This window comes from Podarcis melisellensis (assembly GCF_964234715.1).
Source record: "Podarcis melisellensis genome assembly, chromosome: 8".
Lineage (NCBI taxonomy): Eukaryota > Metazoa > Chordata > Lepidosauria > Squamata > Lacertidae > Podarcis > Podarcis melisellensis.
In genome coordinates, this window is record NC_138540.1 from 5,053,394 (window position 1) to 5,074,134 (window position 20,741).

Below are 20,741 nucleotides of genomic sequence, written 5' to 3' on the forward strand. Positions count from 1 at the left end.
AAACACTAAGCCATGGTTGGTCTGCATGTCTTCCTGGACCCGTTCCAGTGGGCTATGAGTTGTCCAAACCCAACAGCCCTGCTTAACCATAGTTTGTTTGTCCACACACCAAATGCTCAGCAAGAAGCTGAATCATGAGGTAGAAGCAGCTGGAAAAGAAACCAAGTTTGGGAGAAACAAGCTGTGGTTTGTTTTCCTTGCCTGTGACACAACTTACGATTGAACAAACCATGGTTAGAACAAGCCATAGTTTAAGATTGTGTGCAAACACAGACTCTGTTTCCTCAAAGCACTAAAAGCTTTGTGCCAAGAAAACAAATCCATATAAATTACACAAATGAAGCAAGTTTGTATAAATTTGGGTACCAAAGCCCCTCTCTGTGATCTTGTTCACACCCCTTTAATCCTTGCTACCCTAAGGACTGGAAACATATTTTTCCTCCTTAAATGGAAACTTACCGTATTTTTCGCCCTATAGGACGCACTTTCCCCCCTCCAAAAATGAAGGGGAAATGTGTGTGCATCCTATGGGGCGAATGCAGGCTTTTGCTGAAGCCTGGAGAGTGAGAGGCGTCTGTGCGCACTGACCCCTCTCGCTTTCCAGGCTTCAGGAAGCTATCCCCCCAGCCCGGCAAGCACCCAGAGCAATGCCGAAGCTGCGCTCTGGGACCCGTTCTGGGGGCTGGGGTCGGGGGAAGCCCTGTGCCTGGGGGGGAAAATAATTTTCCCCCCTTTATTCCCCCCCCAATCTAGGTGCGTCCTATGGGCCGGTACGTCCTATAGGGCGAAAAATACGGTAGGTTCTAAGGAAGTGGACTTCTCCACTCAGTGCCACATTCTGTGTTGTTGTTTTTTTGCACTCCCGCTATGTTGCAGTGGCGTCATGGTGTGTGGCGTGTTCTGCTTCTTTGGGAGCATTAGCCTCGCGCTCTGTATCAAACTTTTTGGCCCTTGGAGAGAGACCACCCCAAGTGTCACTTTGCAGATGATCAAGAGATCTGCAGGATGAATGCAGACCAGTTGTTCTTTTATGTGAAGCTATAAAATCCAAAGGCAACTTTACAACCCAGCCTGCAGCTGTCTAGGTGTGTAGTAAAAAAGGGTGACTCTGTTTTACCCTGGGTGAAATACCTTCTTGCAGACCTGTCGGTCCTTGGCACTAACAATGCCTCTTGACCCTTTTGAGCTGCAAGTGCTTCTGAACATGTGCGCGTTTCCTCATAAACTCTTGGCCATTTAGATATTTGACACACTTCCTGCGGAGGTACCATATCTGTAAGACATTTTGACAGTTCACTGTCTTAAGCATGCCTAATTTGAATCAGTTTTGACCTGACTCTTCCCAGAAAGAGTAAAAAAAAATTTTACATAGTCACTACAGCTGTGTTAGGGGACGCGGGTGGCACTGTGGGTTAAACCACAGAGCCTAGGACTTGCCGATCAGAAGGTCGGCGGTTCAAATCCCCACGACGGGGTGAGCTCCCATTGCTCCGTCCCTGCTCCTGCCAACCTAGCAGTTCAAAAGCACGTCAAAGTGCAAGTAGATAAATAGGTATCACTCCAGCGGGAAGATAAATGGTGTTTCCGTGCGCTGCTCTGGTTCACCAGAAGTGGCTTAGTACTGCTGGCCACATGACCCGGAAGCTGTACGCTGGCTCCCTTGGCCAATAAAGCGAGATGAGCGCCCCAACCCCAGAGTTGGCCACGACTGGACCTAATGGTCAGGGGTCCCTTTACCTTTACCTTTTTACCTCAGTGTTGCCCCCACTGACTGGCAGAGGCTTTCTGGCAGTGGCTCAGCGTGAGAGGCAGGTCGGCCACAAGTCCTTTCTTCTTTTGTCTGTCCTGAACCTTCCAAAATTCAGATTCCCCTTGCTCTGGCAAGCGAGAATGTGGCTTTCTGGTTTAACTGTTGTTTGTGGCAGAGGAGCACTGAGGAAATCCAAGGATGAGGGAAATAATCAAACTTCTCTTTACTTTTACACTAGCAGTTTTGCACAGTTACACTGCTTTGCAAGGTGGTTTGTGTTTCTCATGAAAAGCAAATGGTTGCACATCCGGTGACTGAATATCCTTTGTTAACGCCAAGTATTGTCCCAGTAAGCAACCTGGCTTCCAAATTCTGCAGCAGCTGAAGTTTCTGAACCATCTTCAGAGGCAGAGCTACATATAGTGTGTTGCAATAATCTAACCTAGAGGGTACCAGAGCAGAGACAACAAAGGTTAGGTTATCAATAAGATGGCACAGCTAGGCTACCAGCTGAAGCTGATAGAAGTTGATATAGCTGATAGCTGAAGCTGATAGAAGGCACTCTGTACCACAGAGACTTCCTGGGATGCAAATGTGTGATTCTGGCCTGTTCTTAGCATCACTTTCAATGAATTCAAAGGCAAATAACTGTTGTGGTCTGAAGACCTATTCCTGGTGTTTTTCCACAGTCCTTTCATAAGCAAACAGAGTCCTGTGATTCAGGTATTGAATTCTGAGTATCTATGAAGTGATTTGGACTATTCCAAAGTGCCTACAAGTTGAGGAGATGAAGTATAACTGTGCATATGGAGAATGCCCAAATCCTGAAGAGTTTCATCTGCTATTGACAAAGTACTACTGATGCACCTGGGTGCTCCCTGTCTCTTAGGATGGAGCTTCTGGTCAACTGTCTGGTTAAATATTATCAGTTGGCTGTATTTTGCCATAGTTACCGGTAAATATTCCAGGTATTCACCTGGCATTCCTCTGTTCAAACGGCAAGGGCTTGCTTCCTCATCTCGCAGGTGTGTGTACATGCTCAGTTTTGGATCCACCTCAATCTGCCCTGTGAAATGAACACACTTAAACTGACTCCTGTCTTTTAATAGAGGGGTGTGTGGTTTTTCAGTGGCATTTATAACTGTCTGGGTTCTTGGCTTTTTGCCAAGGGAACAACTCAATCTCTTGCTAACATGCTTGGCTATAAATAATAGACTTGGGTGTTGTGATTTCGTAACAGTTAAGTAACTTGGATATATAGATATAGCTTTGTTTGTACCATTCTTGAATTGTGACTGGAATTGTAACAATTCAGAATGTTACATCTTTAAAACAGCCGCTCATTACTTTGACAGAAGCTAATTACTCTGACAAACCCTTGTAATCCTTCTCAGACTTGAGAATTCTAGATGAGCCTTGTGTATTATTTTATTCATTCATTCATTCATTCATTCATTCACTTATCCAATGTGGTAATGCATTTGAAAGGCAGCATGCAAGGATAACTAGCTTCATATATATTACAGGAACATTAGCAAAATGGACCTTAGTCATAGTCATTAATTTCAGTGGGTCAACTCTGAGTAAAACATAGTTGCACAGCACCCCAAGCTTTCAATTGGTTGGCCATTGCAGTGCTTCCAGTGCAGGCATCCAGTGAACTTCCAGTGACTTCTCCAGCATAGTTGCTCCAGGCTCTCTTCCCTTCTCTTCCCCCATCTCACACTGCATGGTCTTAGGCTGTGAAGCCTTTGGGAAGCTTTTGGAATGTGAATGGAGACTCCCTTTCAGGTATGTCTCTGATGGCCTCAGCATTGCTGCTTGAGAGGGCTTGGGGCTTTCACCTTGAACTATATCCTGGAAGCCTTCAAAAGGTCACCCAAGCTGTTGCCCAATGAGGATTTGGACTACGACTCCCATCACCCCCAGCATCATATGGCTGTGCTGGCTGGGCCAGATCCTCTGAAGGGCACCAAGTTAGGGGAGGCAGGTGTAGAGATTTGAGCTTGGGATTCCCCCAACGCAGGTCTCCCTATTCCTGCACTAATATTCTGGTGTCACTGGTGCAGCGCTATGTGGAATATGCTGGATCAGCTGTTTCTTCCATAATGTGTGCAATAGCCCAGTAAATCAAAGGGCATTGAATTATTTTTCTTCTTTACTCTATTCCTTGTCTTGTGTCTATCCTTACCACCTCATAGGATGTTCAGTAGATTTTATGAATGGATTGAATTGAAAGAGATTACACGTCAACACTTGCCCTTCTGGAAAGCACTGAAATGTAAGAAATATGGCTTGTGCAGAATACCTGTGTGTGTGTGGAGGTGTGTGGCAGGGGAAACCTGTCTCACATGATCCATTACTTGGAATGGTGGGACCATAAAAAGCCGGATGTCTTAGGGTCTGTCTATATGTGTGTGTGTGTGTTTTCTTCACGCTTCTGCCCAGGTTCAAAGCAAAACAGCTCTGGAGGTTTGTATGGGGCCAATTCATGCATCCCCTGGTTATTTACACGGCAGCCTGTTGAAAGGCATTTTGTGTCTCTTGGAAGGTGAACTTATAAATATCACTCCTGGCAGCCAGATAAAGCCTCCTTTCTAAGAGGCTGGTGTTCAATTTGACTTCAAAATGGCAGGCAGGCGCAAAATTATAGGAGGCTCCAAGCTTGGAGGGGAAGATTTCCGCCTTCTTAGAAGATGCTCAATGCCAGTTCCTCATGTTGGGACAGACATTAGCGGAGCGAAGCTCTAGTAGACTGAGCTGCGTTCCTCTGTTGCTGCCCCGTCTCCCCGCCTTGTAGAAAAAGGCAATCCTAAGACGCTGTGAGCCTTCCGAACCCTCATCCAGCCCCTTCCTGCTGGGGCCCAGTAGCTTAGCTGTGAGCTGTTGGCGCTTGCAGATGTGCAGGTGGCCCTTGCCAAAATTTGCACCTTCTTAACTAATGCACAGGTTGGAACATAACTCTCCTCTGGCTTTTGCACTTTTCTGAGTTTCACAGTCAGTGCCTGCCCCGAAGCACCAAAACACAATGGAAAATGTTCGAAATGCTGAGGTGCAAATACTGAGGTGCACATTTAAATATAAATGGGTGGTCACAAAGTCTGCCCCAGGATCTTGACTCTTCTATTACAGCAGATGAATCTCAAGGGGTGTCCAAAGCAACTGTCTAATACTGTTGTGTTGGATGAGTTTCAGTTAGTAAGGCTTGAGGATGTGGACAAAGGGCTTGGGTCGTAGTGGCAACCGCTAGCACCTCTTGGCTGATAAAAACTAGAGGTGGTGGTCCCTCAGTGGCGCAGAGTGCCTTCCATCAGCTTTGGCTGGTGGCCCAACTGTGGCTCTATCTGGACAAGGATTGTCTAATTTCTCTCCTCTATCCTCTGGTATGTAGGGCTGCCTCTAAAAATGGTTCAGAAACTTCAGCTGGTGCAGAATTCGGTGGCCAGGCTGCACATCAGGGCAAGATGGCTTGAGTATATTACACTGATCCTGGCCTGACTGCACTGGCTGCCAATTAGTTTCCAGGCCGAATTCAGAGTGCTGATTTTCATAGAATCATAGAATCATAGAGTTGGAAGAGTCCAACCCCCTGCCAAGCAGGAAACACCATCAGAGCACTCCTGACATATGGTTGTCAAGCCTCTGCTTAAAGACCTCCAAAGAAGGAGACTCCACCACACTCCTTGGCAGCAAATTCCATTGTCGAACAGCTCTTACTGTCAGGAAGTTCTTCCTAATGTTTAGGTGGAATCTTCTTTCTTGTAGTTTGGATCCATTGTTCCGTGTCCGCTTCTCTGGAGCAGCAGAAAACAACCTTTCTCCCTCCTCTATGTGACATCCTTTTATATATTTGAACATGGCTATCATATCACCCCTTAACCTCCTATAAAGCCTTAAATGGCTTAGGACAGCAAGACCTCAAAGACCACCTCTCCAGACCCTGTGATCATTGTCCAAGGCCCTTCTTTGTATGCCTTTTCCACAAGATGTCCGGAGGGTGTCAACACCAACACCTTTTCTGTAGTGGCTCCCCATTTGTGGCATGCTTTCCCCAAGGAGACTCACCTAGTGCCTTCATTACATATCTTTGGGCGGCAGGCAAAAATGTTTCTTTGACTTATTAACATTCTCTGGTTTTTGATTCATTATGTATTTTGTGTTTTCATTTTGTATTTTTATGTTGGGAACTACCCTGTGATTTTTAGACGAAGGGCAGCATACTAACTAACTAACTAACTAAATAAATTAATCAGACTAGAGGTGTAGGAGGAGAATCAAAGAAGCAACCGAATCCTTTTTTATGTGGAAGCCTGGGACAATCAGAGGGGCTGTTTCATCAGCTTGTAAATCACAGCTGTCTAGTTATGGCTCGTTAATTGCTTTCCAGCTGCACAATGAGCCCTGATCCAGTTCCCAGGATTGCTTGAACTTAAAATAATGTCCACCTATGCTAGTGAGTCAATAGACCTACTTACATACTTAGGTAAAGGGACCCCTGACCATTAGGTCCAGTCGTGGCCGACTCTGGGGTTGTGGCGCCAGTGGCGTAGCGTGAGTTGTCAGCACCCGGGGCAAGGCAAGTAATTTGCGCCCCCTAACCCGTGGATTTTAGCACTCGAGTCTCTTCCACTAGATTAGCACGCCCCCCAGATGTGGCGCCCGGTGCGGCCGGCCCCCCTGCACCCCCATGCTACGCCACTGTGTGGCGCTCGTGGCCAGCATGACTAATCCACTTCTGGCGAACCAGAGCAGTGCACAAAAACGCTGTTTACCTTCCCATCGGAGCGGTACCTATTTACTTGCACTTGATGTGCTTTTGAACTGCTATGTGGGCAACAGCTGGGGCCAAACAACGGGAGCTCACCCCGTCGCGGGGATTCGAACCACTGACCTTCTGATCAGCAAGCCCTAGGCTTTGTGGTTTAGACCCTACTTACTTATTTACTTACTTACCCAAACCTTTATTAGGCATTACAAGTGCAGTGGTACCTTGATTCTCAAATGCCTTGGTACTCAAACATCTTGGAACCCAAACACTGCAAGCCTGGAAGTAAGTGCTCCGGTTTGCGAACTTTTTTCGGAAGCTGAATGTGCTCCGTTTTGAGTGCCACAAAACCATTTTGAGTGTTATGCTTCTGAATTGAGTGCCACACTTCAGTTTTGAGTGTTACACTGAGGTCTGTCTGGTTTTGCTATTTATTTTTACAGCTTCTTGTTTTGTTTTTGTGACTGCGTGGAACCCAGTTCAGCTATTGATTGATAGTGTGACTGCAGTACATTGTTTATTGCTTTCATTTTATGGATCAATGGTCTCATTGGATAGTAAAATCCATGTTAAATTGCTGTTTTAGGGGTTGTTTTTAAAAGTCTGGAACAGATTAATCCATTTGGCATTACTTTCTATGGGAAAGCGCACCTTGGTTTGGGAGCACTTTGGTTTTGGAACGGAGTTCTGGAACGGATTAAGTTTGAGAACCAAGGTACCACTGTATAGGCCATCATAAAACATCTAGATGTAAAATTTTAAAATATATACAAATAAACAGCACATATACGAATATTGGAATTGGAGTCAATAGATTATCTAGCTGGTCCTTACAGAATGAGATGATATTATGACACTGATCTGTGCAAAGCAAGCACTACAGTTAAGAGCAGGAACACTTAGACAGCAATACATCCCTCTTTCCCTTGCCTTAAGCTCATGTTCCTTTAAAACTAACCCGAGTGAGCTTATCTTCTCCCACTGTTTACAGCTGTGTTTTGTTCCATTTGAAATCAGAGTACAATAAACAATGAATTTTAAAATGTTGGGTGGTGGTGGTTTGGGGTATTTTTTATTTATATCCTTCATGGAAGTACTGGGTGAGCACCTCTCACAACAACCCTGTGTGGTAGACTGGGACTGATTTGTTCAAGGCAGACCCCACAGTGAATTTCATGGCTGTGCAGAGAGTTAAACTGGGTCTCCTCGGTCCAAATGCAAGGTTTGGGTGGTGAAGGGGATGTGGCCACTAAAGAGTTAATGGAGTGTGTGTGTGTGTGTGTGTGTGTGTGTGTGTGTGTGTGTGTCCGTGTGTCCCACCCCCCAAGCTAGCTAAACACTCAAGAGCACACAAAAAGTGGGGGTCTCGCAAAAGATAAGTGACTTGCGTCCTGCATAGTATTTTCCTCTGAGTGGGATTCGCTTTCTTCATCAACTTGGGGCCTTCCAGCGCAGTTTCTTGACCTGACCTGTGACATGCGTTTTCTTGTTGCGCTTTGACTACAATTAAGAACGACTGTATTTCATTTCCATTTTCCAGTTGTTTTATGAGAACTGGAACAAGCCTACCTTTTTCCTCAAAGAAAATATTAACTTAATGCAGGAAAAGTTTTCAGCGATGTTTAATTTCTTCCAGGGTCTCATTTGAAACATTTCGAAGTTGTGGTTTTAATTAGCTCTGCTGCCTGGTTTGCCATTAACTTTCTGCAACAGGAACTTGATGGGGCTTTGAAATGGAGAATGGGTGGGCTTTCTATATAAGGGGCGATCTGCTGAGCAGGATGTTGTTTTCCATGTCAACTGTTGGCCAACAATTTAAAACAGCCCAGGATGTGTTGAATAATTGTGTAACAATGCGGGAGGATCAGGATTCCCTGAACGTTTCCTGATCCATACTTATTGGTAATCTCTTTAATACCAAACATTCTTCATAATAATGGTTCATTATATGGAATAACCAGCACAAAAGTTTTGCCACAGTTTCTCTCTCTCTCTCTCTCTCTCTCTCTCTCTCTCACACACACACACACACACACACACAGAGAGAGAGAGAGAGAGAGAGAGAGAGAGAGAGAGAGAGAGAGAGTAGTTCTCTTGTATCTATGGTTCTTCCTTGTGCTTATAGATTTATTTTTTTACATCTCTTCGGAAAGCAAGCAGATTTTCTTTTCTTTTTTTAATTATACTTTTTTATTAGGTTTTCTTAACATATCATTTCCAACAATCATATAACATAACTTCCTATCATATACAATGTTTTAGACTTCTGTCAACACCTTTGATTATTTTTCGTTCTTTATCACTTATTCTGCATTTCTTAATTTCGCTATTACTCTTAATTGTCATTAACTAATAATTCTCCTCATAGTCTTTCTTGCAATATTTCAGATAATCCTCGTCTCAAAACTTCTTGCAGTCCTACTAGCATAATCTGTTCATTACAGTTACTTTTCAAATAGTTTGTATATTTACTCCAGTCTTCTAAGAATCTCTGATCCCGCAGGTTTCGAACACTTCCAGTTAATTTATCTAATTCTGCATAGTTCATCAACTTCATCCGCCAATAATCATGTGCCAATAATATTCTTGCTGCCGTCATTGCATATAAAAGCAACTTAAAATCCTGTCTATTAATATCATCTCTTCACAATGCCAAGAAAAATGCTTCTGGTTTCTTAATGAATGTATATTTCAAGATCTTTTTCATCTCATTATATATCATTTCCCAGAAGTTTTTCGCTTTTTTACATTCCCACAGCAAGCAGATTTTCTAAGGCAGGGCTGGAGAACTGATGGCCAACCAGATGTTGTTGGACTTCCAGATGTCGGAGGACCACAGTTTTCCCCATCCCTTTTGCAAAGTTACAGGATACCTCTTAACTGCTTGGGAACTTCCTATAGGCTGCCCCTAGTTATCCTAGTCACAGGGAGTAATGTTTGGTCAGCTGCTGTGAGAAAAGGATGCTGGACTAGATGGGCTGATTCATTGGGCTCTTACGTTTTTGTGTTCTCTTTGGAGTCTTGCTGTTTGTGGTGTTGGCTTGGTTACATTTTTTGGAGGGGAGAGAAATTGGTGTCCTCAGGAACCTGTGGTGTAAATTTTGAGTTGTGGGGGTGGCAGTGGTTAGAGAAGCAAGGATAGGAAGCTATGAGTGGGCAAATATAATTGCAAAAGATTTAGACACCTGCTGAAAACTTTTTCAGTGCCGCCAGGAAATTGTGCAGGCAATTAAGAGAACATATTTCCAGATTGGTTAGTTGATGATCTCTCATTTTGAGCTTTTCATTATTTATCACACACACATTTGTAAATGGCTTTTGACATTTTTTAATGATACAGTGATATATAAATGCTTTTTCTAAGTATATTTCTATCCGTTTGGAAGTGTGGGCTTAGGGGGTTAAGGCCAGGCCTTCATGGAGGTGAAACAGGAGAGATGTTGAAGTCAGACGCGTTTATTTCTTACTTTATTTCATATAATTTATACATTGCTTGATTGTAAAAAACCAACCAAACCTTCAGAGCAGTTTACAAAAAAAGATAAAATGATCAATAAGAAGAATTGATAACAATGTAGGTTTTCCCAAAAGTTAAAATAACAATAGACTAAAAATGGATTAAAACTTGCACCAACTTTCTAAACATCTGGACAGGATTGTCTAAACAAAAATGTTTTTAGCAGGCACCGAAACGTGCACAGCGAAGGCTCCTGCTTGATGTCAAGAGGCAGGGAGTTCCAGAGGGTAGGTGCTGCTACACTAAAATTTTGAGCGGGGCAGGTCTTATGTGGCAGCGTTTGGGCCAAGTGACGACAGGAGGCAGTCCAGTCCTGAGGGGCAGACTGCTGATCCCGTTTCTGCTCAGACATACCGTATGTAGCTTAATGTAATGAAATTAAGCCTTCCAAACGGTACTAGACACGCACACTTCTTAAGTTCTGCATACTGCTGCGTACGAAATCTGAAAGATCGCTGTGTTCTTCAAACCTTCTCACACAAGGCCTGCCTTCTTATTCTGTTTACCTCTTCTGCTTTGAGTTGAGGGGAAGCGTGGATGTCTGTGTGGCGGGGGCCACATTGGATCTGGTGAGTAAACACACTCAGGATCGTGTTTTAAGGCTGTGTGCAGACTGCAGCCCGGCTGCGTCGATTTCACCGTGTCATTGGGGGCCTGGAAGCCTTTGGGAAACGGAGCCAGGGTACCACTTCGCACTCCACTAACAACCGAGACTAGCAGATTTATTGTGGCATCAGCTTTTGTCTGCCTGCTGCAACATCTGGTTTACTTGAGCAAAGTAAAGCCACCCACACAACAGTGCGGGCAGACTGGTCTGAAGGAAGTTGGTTGCTTGCTCCAGAAAAGTATCTTGCAGCCTCCGTCTTCCCCGGGTGAGATTTTTCAGATGTCGGCCAGCATCTGTAACCAGTGCTAACAATGTCCAGCTTAAAGCACTCTCAGAAAATACTTTCATAACCGGTCAAACTGTGGCTTTCAAAGGATCTGTTAGCCTCTCTATTTTATCACAAACGAGGGATACTTTTTGTCTCAATAACCTTTTAGAGGCTTTTAAGCGGTATGTCCTGTTTTTAAAGGTAGTTAATTCTCATGAAACTCTTTTTATTTAAATTATTATTTCTTATTTGTTACATTTTCTCCAAGGAGCTCAAGGTGGGATACATGGTTCTTCTTCCTCTTTTAATTCAGTCCCCACAACAGCAACCCTGTGAAGTAGGTTAGTTGAGGCAGTGACCTTCATGGCAAGAGTGGAGATTTGAACCCTGGTCTCCCAGATCCTAGAGCTCGACAGTCAATCCACTGTACCACATTGGCTCTCCTACAGTTGATATGCGACTCAACTGCAATAGTCTCTGAGTACAGTCTTACCTCATGTTACATCTGCTTCATGTTACGTTCTTTCAGGTTACGTCCCGCGGCGACCTGGAAGTACCGGAAAGGGTTACTTCTGGGTTTCACTACTCACACATGCTCAGAAGTGCAAAATGACGTCATGCACAGAAGCGGTGAATCACAACCCTTGCATGCGCAAATGTGCCGCTGCGGGTTGCGTTCTTTTCATGTTGCGAATGGGCCTCCAAAACGGATCCCATTCACAACCAGAGGTACCACTGTAGTTTACAAAAATGCTGCAAAAATTGCAGCCTTGGTTCCTGCAAGGCATGTTACAATTCTTGCACTAAGATTTTTTCCAGGTGTTTTTTGCAAGTAATGGCAAATAATACATTGGCGTGCATTGCTAATGAGGGTTATCCAGTATTCTGAAAACCTCCCAAAATGGCTGGGGAAACCCAGCCAGATGGGTGGGGTATAAATAATAAAATTGTTGTTGTTTGTTGTTGTGGAATTTGCCAATCTGGTGGCTGTGGTACTTAGTATGGAAGGTGACATTTGTAGCAGCTGCCCCCCGGCATGATGTCCTTCAGATGTTTTGGACTACAAGTCCCATCGAGCTGTCAACCAAAACATCTGGAGGGTGCCAAATTTAGGAAGATTGCTTTATGGCATGTGATATTCCGTGAGCCTCTTTGAGAGGATGGTGTCCAGAAAGGCAGCCCAGGAATGTCTTGCATAAATGCACAAATATATCTTCATTTATTATTACGACTATTTAAGTTGTAAGACACATGGCTTCTAAAAAGGTTGAATGATGTCATGGTCAGTTACCTTCTTCCTGTAAATGGATGTGTTCTTAGCAGCGCACATTCTCAGCCCACTACCCCACAAAAGTATGTGTGACAAGTATCCTTATATTGACAGCTGTTACTGCTGCCTTTGTCCCTTCTTTTTTTTTAATTTTTAAAAAATTATTTAGATTTTATTTAACATTATTATTACAAAACACAAGCAAAATACTGCAAATACATACATACATATATATTTCAGATAAGCACGCATATATAAAAAAGAAGAAAAAAGGAAGAAAAGAGAAAAGAAAAAGAAAAAATAAGGAGAAGAAAAATTGGAAGAATTTCTTCCAAATTTATTCTACAAATATCTCAATAATAAAATTTCATTGATTGACTTCCATCACTTACACTGCACTTCCTATATACATTTTAAGCAAAATTGTATTTGTTATTCTGTATTTTTCCCATACAATCTCATACAAATATTCTAATCAATAAGTTTTCTAAATTTTTCATAAATCTATTCTAAACACAACCAATACCTTACACTTAATCTGGTTTAATAAGACAAAAACCAAAAAATATAATCCAGAAACAATGGAAATGTTTAAATGATTATTTATGTAAATGGTAAAGGGACCCCTGACCATTAGGCCCAGTCATGACCGACTCTGGGGTTGCGGCGCTCATCTTGCTTTACTGGCCGAGGGAGCTTCCGGGTCTTGTAGCCAGCATGACTAAGCCGCTTCTGGCGAACCAGAGCAGTGCACGGAAACAATGTTCACCTTCCTGCTGGAGTGGTACCTATTTATCTACTTGCACTTTGACATGCTTTCCAGCTGCTAGGTTGGCAGGAGCAGGGACTGAACAACAGGGGATTCGAACCGCCAAACTTCTGATTGGCAAGTCCTAGGCTCAGTGGTTTAACCTACAGCGCCACCCGCGTCCCAGATTATTTATGTAGACAAAGATTAAGTGCCTTTGTCCCTTCTGCTTGCCTTACAGTAATGGCAAACCTTGGCTTGGTTCATGCACTCTAGCTATAGCGTTCTAGTCGAGCCTCAGTGGTAGGTGAGGATCAACTCGTGGGTGAAAACATACATTGACTGAGCATGGCCTCTGCATCAATGTGCTGCCTCTTCTGTGCACCCCAAACATGTTTGCCACCCTGTGGAAGTGCCTGCAGGAATCAGTGATGGCCACCAGCGGATGGCTTTAAAAGAGGATTAGAAAAACCTGCGGAGGAGAGGGCTATTGATGGCTACTGGCCAAGATGGCTCTGCTCTGCCTCTGCAGTTGCTAGAAACCCCAGGAGGGGAGAGTGTTGCTCTGGCGCTTGGATCCTCCTTGCCAGTTTCCCATTCGGGCATCAGGTTGGCCACTGTGAGAACAGGATGCTTGGCTAGATGGGCCATTGGCTTGATCCAGCAGGCTATTTTCGTGTCCTTGGGATGGCCATGGAGGGGGGGGGAGGCAATTTGGTGTAAGTTATATTTTAATGCTTGGCTACCTAATAATTTCTTTTTGAAACAATTCACAAAGAAATTAAGTTACCCTTCCAGTTTTGCTCCACTTCATATTTTGTGTTGCACCTCTCTAACCAAGGAGTGTGTAGATAAATGCTTGTACTAAGGGCAAGCATGCCTAAAAATGCATATATTTGTGAATTTATTTTTATTTTTACGAAAAGCCCAATATTAAGGGAAATTGCTTGCCGAAATGTTCATATCATGTACACTTTCATGTAGAAATGTATATAAAGGTTCACAGCATTGCTGATGAATTCTCATGAAAATCTTTTTTAAAACAATACAAACTGATGGGGGAAATGTGGTAAACTAAATTTGAGAGATACCAATATTGACAAATTAGTTCATCCTTATGGTAAAATGGAAATACTGTAATGGAAACCTCACAAATTACATTTTCTTTCTCTCTCTCTCTCTCTCTCTCTGCAAAACAAACAAACAAAGAGGCCGATTGAAGTATGTTTCTTTGTATGTAGTGTGAGTTGTATTGGCAACGGTACCAAAGACTAACCAGTCTTTTCTCTCTCTCTCTCTCTCTCTCTCTCTCTCTCTCTCTCTCTCTTGTCCATCCTTTCTTAGGTCCGCCAGTGGCTGCTGCTGTGAGATCTCATTTTAACAGCTGTCCAGATGCTCATAGTGAGTTTTGCTTCCATGGTACTTGCAGGTTCTTGGTGCAAGAGGAAAAACCAGCTTGCGTGTAAGTCTCTCTCTCTTTCATCTTGTAATACCCACCTTGTTGCATTCAGCAGTAACCGTGCAGTCGGCATGCCACGAAAGAAAGTGTCTCTGCCTCCATGCATTAGACCAGGCATAGGCAAACTCGGCCTTTCAGATGTTTTGGGGCTACAATTCCCACCATCCCTGACACTGGTTCTGTTAGCTAGGGATCATGGGAGCTGTAGTCCCAAAACCTCTGGAGGGCCGAGTTTGCCTATGCCTGCATTGGATTCTTGGGTCACCAGATGTTGTTGGACCGCAGCTCACATCATCCCTGCAATCGGCTAAGTTGGCTGAGGATGATGGGAATTGGAGTCCAGAAGAAGACTCCAATTCCCATCATCCTTAGGGGAGCCTTGGGGAATGGGGATGGCTCTTGGGCCCTTGTGGGACGTATGGAAAAGCTCCCTTCATCTGAAAGATTTGCCTTGTTGGAATGTTGAGAGTTGGTGCGAAGAGGATAAACATGTCAACGTGATCCAGAGCACGTGCTGTGTTCAGATGGGGAAGAGTAAAATACCAATTATTTTATTAATGTTTTAAAATTAACGTATATGCCACTTATATGCTGAAACAGTTCCTAAGCAGCTAAAATTTCACATTACATAGCAGAAGTATAAATACGTAGAATTCATTGGTTTATTTGTATCACGCCTGGCTAATGCCCTAATTGGGAACACTGTGCAGTTTTTCCCGTGGCTCAAAAGGAGCACTGCAAACTCTGGAGTGAGGCAGAGAGAGCAGGACTTTGCGCTTCCCTCTAAATGGGAAATGCAAACCAGGCCTTCCATAGCTGCTTCCCACCCTGCCTCTAGGAACGTTCCAGCCTCCTGATTTAGATAAAATCCCATTTTAATTCTGAATGTGAGAAAACAGCATCTGGCTCAAATTCTGCACTCACACACACATATATATTTAAAAAGCTTGTGTCTTTTCCTCTGTGCACTCACTGCTCTTGATTTTCTTTTGCCTCGTCACAGCTGCCATTCCGGGTACGTTGGGGCGCGATGCGAACACGCGGACCTCCTTGCAGTGGTGGCTGCCAACCAGACAAAGCAAACCATCACCGCCCTGGTGGTGGTTTCCGTTATAGCCTCTGTTGCCCTTATCATGGTCTGCGTCCTAATACAGTAAGTGAAACTCCCATTTGAACTGATATCTCTGCAAGCATGAAGCGTGTGTGTGCATGTGCATGTACCAAGGCGTGTGTTTTATGTAAATGCATGTCTTAAAAGGTGGCCAGCCTACTGAATAGGCTCAGGTGGGCAGCAACAGTTGATGGAGAGAAGGATCTCCTTTTCCAAGTCCAGCCTGCTTCCCAGTTTGGGAGGCTGGAGGCAGACCTCTCCCTGACATGTGGCTAAGGCTGCTTGCATAGACTGCAATGCATACTAGGCAGCAGACTTCTCCCTCCAACAGCTGTCACCAGGCAGGAACCGCAGCATCAGTCTGCAGCAGAGGAGACAAGAGAAGGGATGCTGGGTCGTCATCAACTCTGCACTCCTCTCCTTGGACTACCCTAGCTGATCATTAGAAGAACTTCCAACAAAGAATGTGCAGCTGAGTTTGCTCATTTCCTCCTCCCTCCCAACCAGTTTTCCTTTTGTGCCCTGCCTTTTTAGATTGTAAGCCTGTTGGTTGTAGTGATGTACAAGTCTCTCTCGGGCAGCCTTCCCCACCCCTGGAGAGTAGGGTAGAAATTCGTTTAAAAGAGTGTGCATGATCTTAGAAGCATAGAAAGTTGCCTTGTGCGGAGTCCTGCCCGCACAAGCTCAATGTTGTCTACACTGACTGGCAGCTGCTCTCCAGGATTTCAGGCAGGAGATAATCATAGCCCTGATATGCTGATGGGGATTGAACCTGGGACCCGCTGAATGCAAGGCAGATGCTCTGCCTCTGAGCTATGGCCGGTCACTTAGTTAGGCGCATCTCAGAGTGGTCCATGTGGTGCAGTCACCTCCCTGAACCTGAGCAGCCCAAATCTGGTTAGTTCTTGGATGGGAAACCACCTTGGAATGCCATCCTGAACCTCATGGAAGAAGAGCAGGGAGGGGGAAGTGTAACACCTGGGTGAAATTGAATATGGACTTGGCCTCTTAGATGCTGAAGGCAATTGATTGCATGGAAAGGGAAGACCTTCTCTCAGCCTAATTCTGCCTCTAGCTTCAAAACAGAGGAGCTGCCATTGACCAATATTGGTTAATGCAGAACACTGAAAACTTTCCTTTAACAAGGTAGACCTGCAAATCTGTAATGAGCACTCAGTGGAAGTTACCCTTATAATCCTCCATGACTGTTTGGGTCTCTTCCAGCTCTACAGTTCTGTGATCTGCAAACCCTGGCTTAAGATATAGACAGAAGGCTGGTGGAATTAAGTCTTACTTTTACCCAGTGTCCGGAACAGCTGCTTTGGAAGTACTGGGAACTTTTTCTGAAAGTGTCTCTTCATTATAATATATTGCGTAATTTATTTGTAGTTGTAAATTGAACCACTTTGTTAACTTTGTGGATGAGAAGAGCATGAAACTATGTCTCTTCCTCCACACACACACACACACACCCTCCTGCTTATCTTCCATTTCCTCGTGTAGATTTGCAGAAGCACTTCAGCATTTAATTCTGTTTTGCAAAAAACGCAATTAAATTAAGGATTCCCTTAATTTAGAAAGACACTTTGGAGAGAACTGGACATGCGTTTTGTTTTCAGCTGTTGTCTGCTGCAAAAAAAACAAAACAAAACCCGCCCTGCGCTGCCTCTGCCCCCACCCTTTCCGCCTGGCAATTTCTCCATCCGCAGCCTGGATGTCCTAGAATGGCTCTTTCTTGCAATGAGGTCATGTGTTCCGGTGTGTTTTTGTTCTGAGGACGGGAGATGGTGGCATGCGTGTTGCAACTGGAACGCCACCCATTAAGCTAAAATTAAAGTCTTTGCTGTGTAATTTAGAGGACGGGCAGCAGTGTCGTTGTGGTTGGTTTCCCAATCTGCGTGGCTCGCCTTGCGAGATGCCTTGCCTAATCCCTTTTCTCAAGCAAGTTCCCAGCCCTCCTCTCACCTTTGCTCGGGGAACATTCTCTGCCAGCAGCGAGACCAAAACGAACAAACCAGTTAGGACAGTCACTGACAACAGCGGGTTTCTCCAGGTCCTGCCGCTTTTCTTGGTGCTGAGAAGTATTTATGCAGGAGTGTGTTGGTAGTAAATACTGTAATGTTTTAATAACATCCTTGCTCACAAATTGGGTCATGAGGGCAGCTGCATTTTGTACTAGCTGAAAATTTCAGACCGTTCTTTATTTGTTGTGCATTGCAGTAGTCTAGTCTGAATTTTTTTTTTAAATTCCTAATATTTATAAACTGCCTGATTTGTAAAAGAAACAAACCAAAAAATCAGTTTACAAAAAAAGGAAAGCCAATAAAATTATCTCTAAGAAAAATGAGCAGCAATAACTTAAGAATTTTGAAAAGCTAAAACAACAAAAGCTTAAAAACAGATTAAAACTCACATGAACTTTGTAAGCATCTCAGGCTTGTCAGAACAGAAATGTTCTTAGCAGGTGCCAAAAAGAGTGCAGTGAAGGTGTCTGCCTGATATCATTAGGCAGGGAGTTCCAAAGTCTAGCCACCAGAGAGCCTGACTCACCTTTTGTTTATTTCTAAAAGTATTTCTATACCGCCCACTCGCAGAAAACATCAAGCTGGTGCATAACAATATATACAAATACTGTGAAACATCAGATGCCATAAATAAATACAAGGCAACAATAGAGACGACTGGCTTATCTAAAACAGAATTTAAGCAGCTGAATGGGCCTGTCTGAAGGAGAACAGGGAGGATGACTGCTGAATCTCTGCTGGAAAAGTATTGCACAGCCTGGGACCAGCAACAGTGAATGACTGGCTTCTAGTTGAGGCTGGTCAGACTCCTGAGACACAGGGGATCAGTGAGGAAAAGGGACCCCTGACCATTAGACCATTAGGTCCAGTCGTGGCCGACTCCGGGGTTGCGGCGCTCATCTCGCTTTACTGGCCGAGGGAGCCGGCGTACAGCTTCCGGGTCATGTGGCCAGCATGACTAAGCCGCTTCTGGCAAACCAGAGCCGTTTACCTTCCTGCCAAAGCGGTACCTATTTATCTACTTGCACTTTGACGTGCTTTCGAACTGCTAGGTTGGCAGGAGCAGGGACCGAGCAACGGGAGCTCACCCAGTTGCGGGGATTCGAACCGCCGACCTTCTGATCGCCAAGTCCTAGGCTCTGTGGTTTAACCCACAGCACCACCCGTGTCCCAGGGGGGACCAGTAGCAGGATTCTTTTGGATGATTTACTGCATTGCAGACTGGATGACCCTTTGGGTCTTTTCCAACTCCCAGATTCTGTGTTTCCAGTGGTTGTGCTGGGATGTAAGGGCTTGAGTTCTTCTTAGGAAGAGAGAGGGAGAGAGAGAAACCCCCCCTTTTTTTTAAAGCTACCACCTGGATTGTTTCACCTGAATGTTCTTGTCTTTGGGTCTTTGCTCCCTAGGCTATTGGTCTCTTATAAGGCTGGTGCAAAAGATTTCATCTTAAATTAGTGAAGCATCTTAAAGTGATTCGAATCAAACCGAACAGTCTTCCTTTTATTTTAATAGACAACACACCCCATTTTGATTTATTTTTCCAGCTGTTAAGTTTTCCACTCTAATTCAGGAGTTCTGAATTTTAACAGGAAACCTGGAATCCAGCAACAAACTTTATAGTGCCTAATCACAGGGCCTGAGATGCTTATAAAACGGGATTACAGCAGGGCTGAATTGTGATAAACCTGTCAAATGTGAGACTTGAGGCTGATCAGCTTTTCAGAGTGCAAGGGGCTAGCTTGGAGCTACCAGGTGTGTGAACAAACTCAAGGGCCCATCCTTGCCAGCCCATTCTGAAGGTGGTCACAAAGTGGCCCCCACTTTGCCAGCCGCCCTCTCTACTGTAGGGACGGACGACATTCTGATGTCCCACCCCTTCGCATTTATTTATCTATCTCACTTATATCCCACCTTTCCCTCCAAATAGCTGGAGAATGGTGTACATGGTTCTCCCCTTCCTCATTTTATCCTCACAACAACCCTGTGAAACAGGTTGGGCTGAGAAACAATGGCTGGCCCAAGGTCACCCAGTGAGCTTCAAGACTGAGTGGGGATTCGAATCTTGGTCTCCCAGCTCTTAATCCAACACACTACCCACTGAGCCTCTGCATTCTGATGTCATTCCTAGCCTTCCCCTGCCTTAAACCTCTTACGCTTATGTTTTGCAGCTGCTGTAGGATACGGAAACACTGCGAGTGGTGCAGAACTGTTGTCTGCAGACATGAGAAGCCCAACGGGCTCCTGAAAGGAGGAACGTCTTGCTGCCATTCAGAGACAGGTAAATAAAGGGGCTACAGAAGCAGCTTAGAGGGTGTGTTTAACCTGAAGGGTAGTAAGGTGAAAACTAGCTACTTCCGTGAGCTGAGGGTCAGGGTAAAGGTAAAGGGACCCCTGACCATTAGGTCCAGTCGTGGCCGACTCTGGGGTTGCGGCGCTCATCTCGCTTTATTGGCTGAGGGAGCTGGCATACAGCTTCCGGGTCATGTGGCCAGCATGACTAAGCCGCTTCTGGCGAACCAGAACAGCACATGGAAACACCGTTTACCTTCCCGCCGGAGCAGTACCTATTTATCTACTTGCACTGGTGTGCTTTCGAACTGCTAGGTTGGCAGGAGCAGGGACCGAGCAACGGGAGCTCACCTCGTTGCGGGGATTCGAACCGCCAACCTTCTGATCGGGAAGCCCAAGCTCTGTGGTTTAACGCACAGCGCCACCCACGTCCCCCTGAGGGTCAGGGTGGCCTCCTGCAATAGTTCATACAGGCACGACCTGCATTGAGTTTCCAGTTCAGTAGCAGAGCACACTCTTCGCAGGTTAAAAGTTCCCAGATTCAATCTCCAGCATTTCCAGACCAAAGGATTTCAGGAAGTAGGAACTGGAGAGGCCTCTGACTGAGAGCTTGGAGAGTTAAGAACGTGAGAATTTATTATTTATTTGCAGTATTTGCAACCCGCTCTTCACAGAATGTTTCGGTCCCAGAGTAGTAAAAATAAACAGACAAAAAACAATCCACAAAAATGACAAAATCACCTAAAAGGGACCGATAAACAACCAATTCTGACAGAAGGTAAACAAGCAAAATGACACTGTAAATAAGTATTTCCAGTAAACTGAAATGCAGGCCTTGAGATCATCAGGGCTGCCAGGTAGTGGTTGGCAGCTGGATCAGGCCAAGGGTCAATCTAATCCAGCATCCTATTTTCCACGGTGGCCAGCTAGAGG

The 20,741-nt window shown here is 44.6% G+C and overlaps 1 protein-coding gene across 1 annotated transcript in view; it reads left to right on the forward strand.

Annotated features, from left to right (window-relative positions):
* Positions 1 to 20,741, forward strand: part of TGFA (transforming growth factor alpha) — a 48,555-nt gene that overhangs the window by 23,085 nt on the left and 4,729 nt on the right. The window contains exons 3-5 of the mRNA XM_081922601.1: positions 14,270 to 14,387; positions 15,388 to 15,537; positions 19,688 to 19,797. Coding sequence (XP_081778727.1) covers positions 14,270 to 14,387; positions 15,388 to 15,537; positions 19,688 to 19,797 — 378 coding nt within the window. The remainder of the gene's footprint in view (positions 1 to 14,269; positions 14,388 to 15,387; positions 15,538 to 19,687; positions 19,798 to 20,741) is intronic.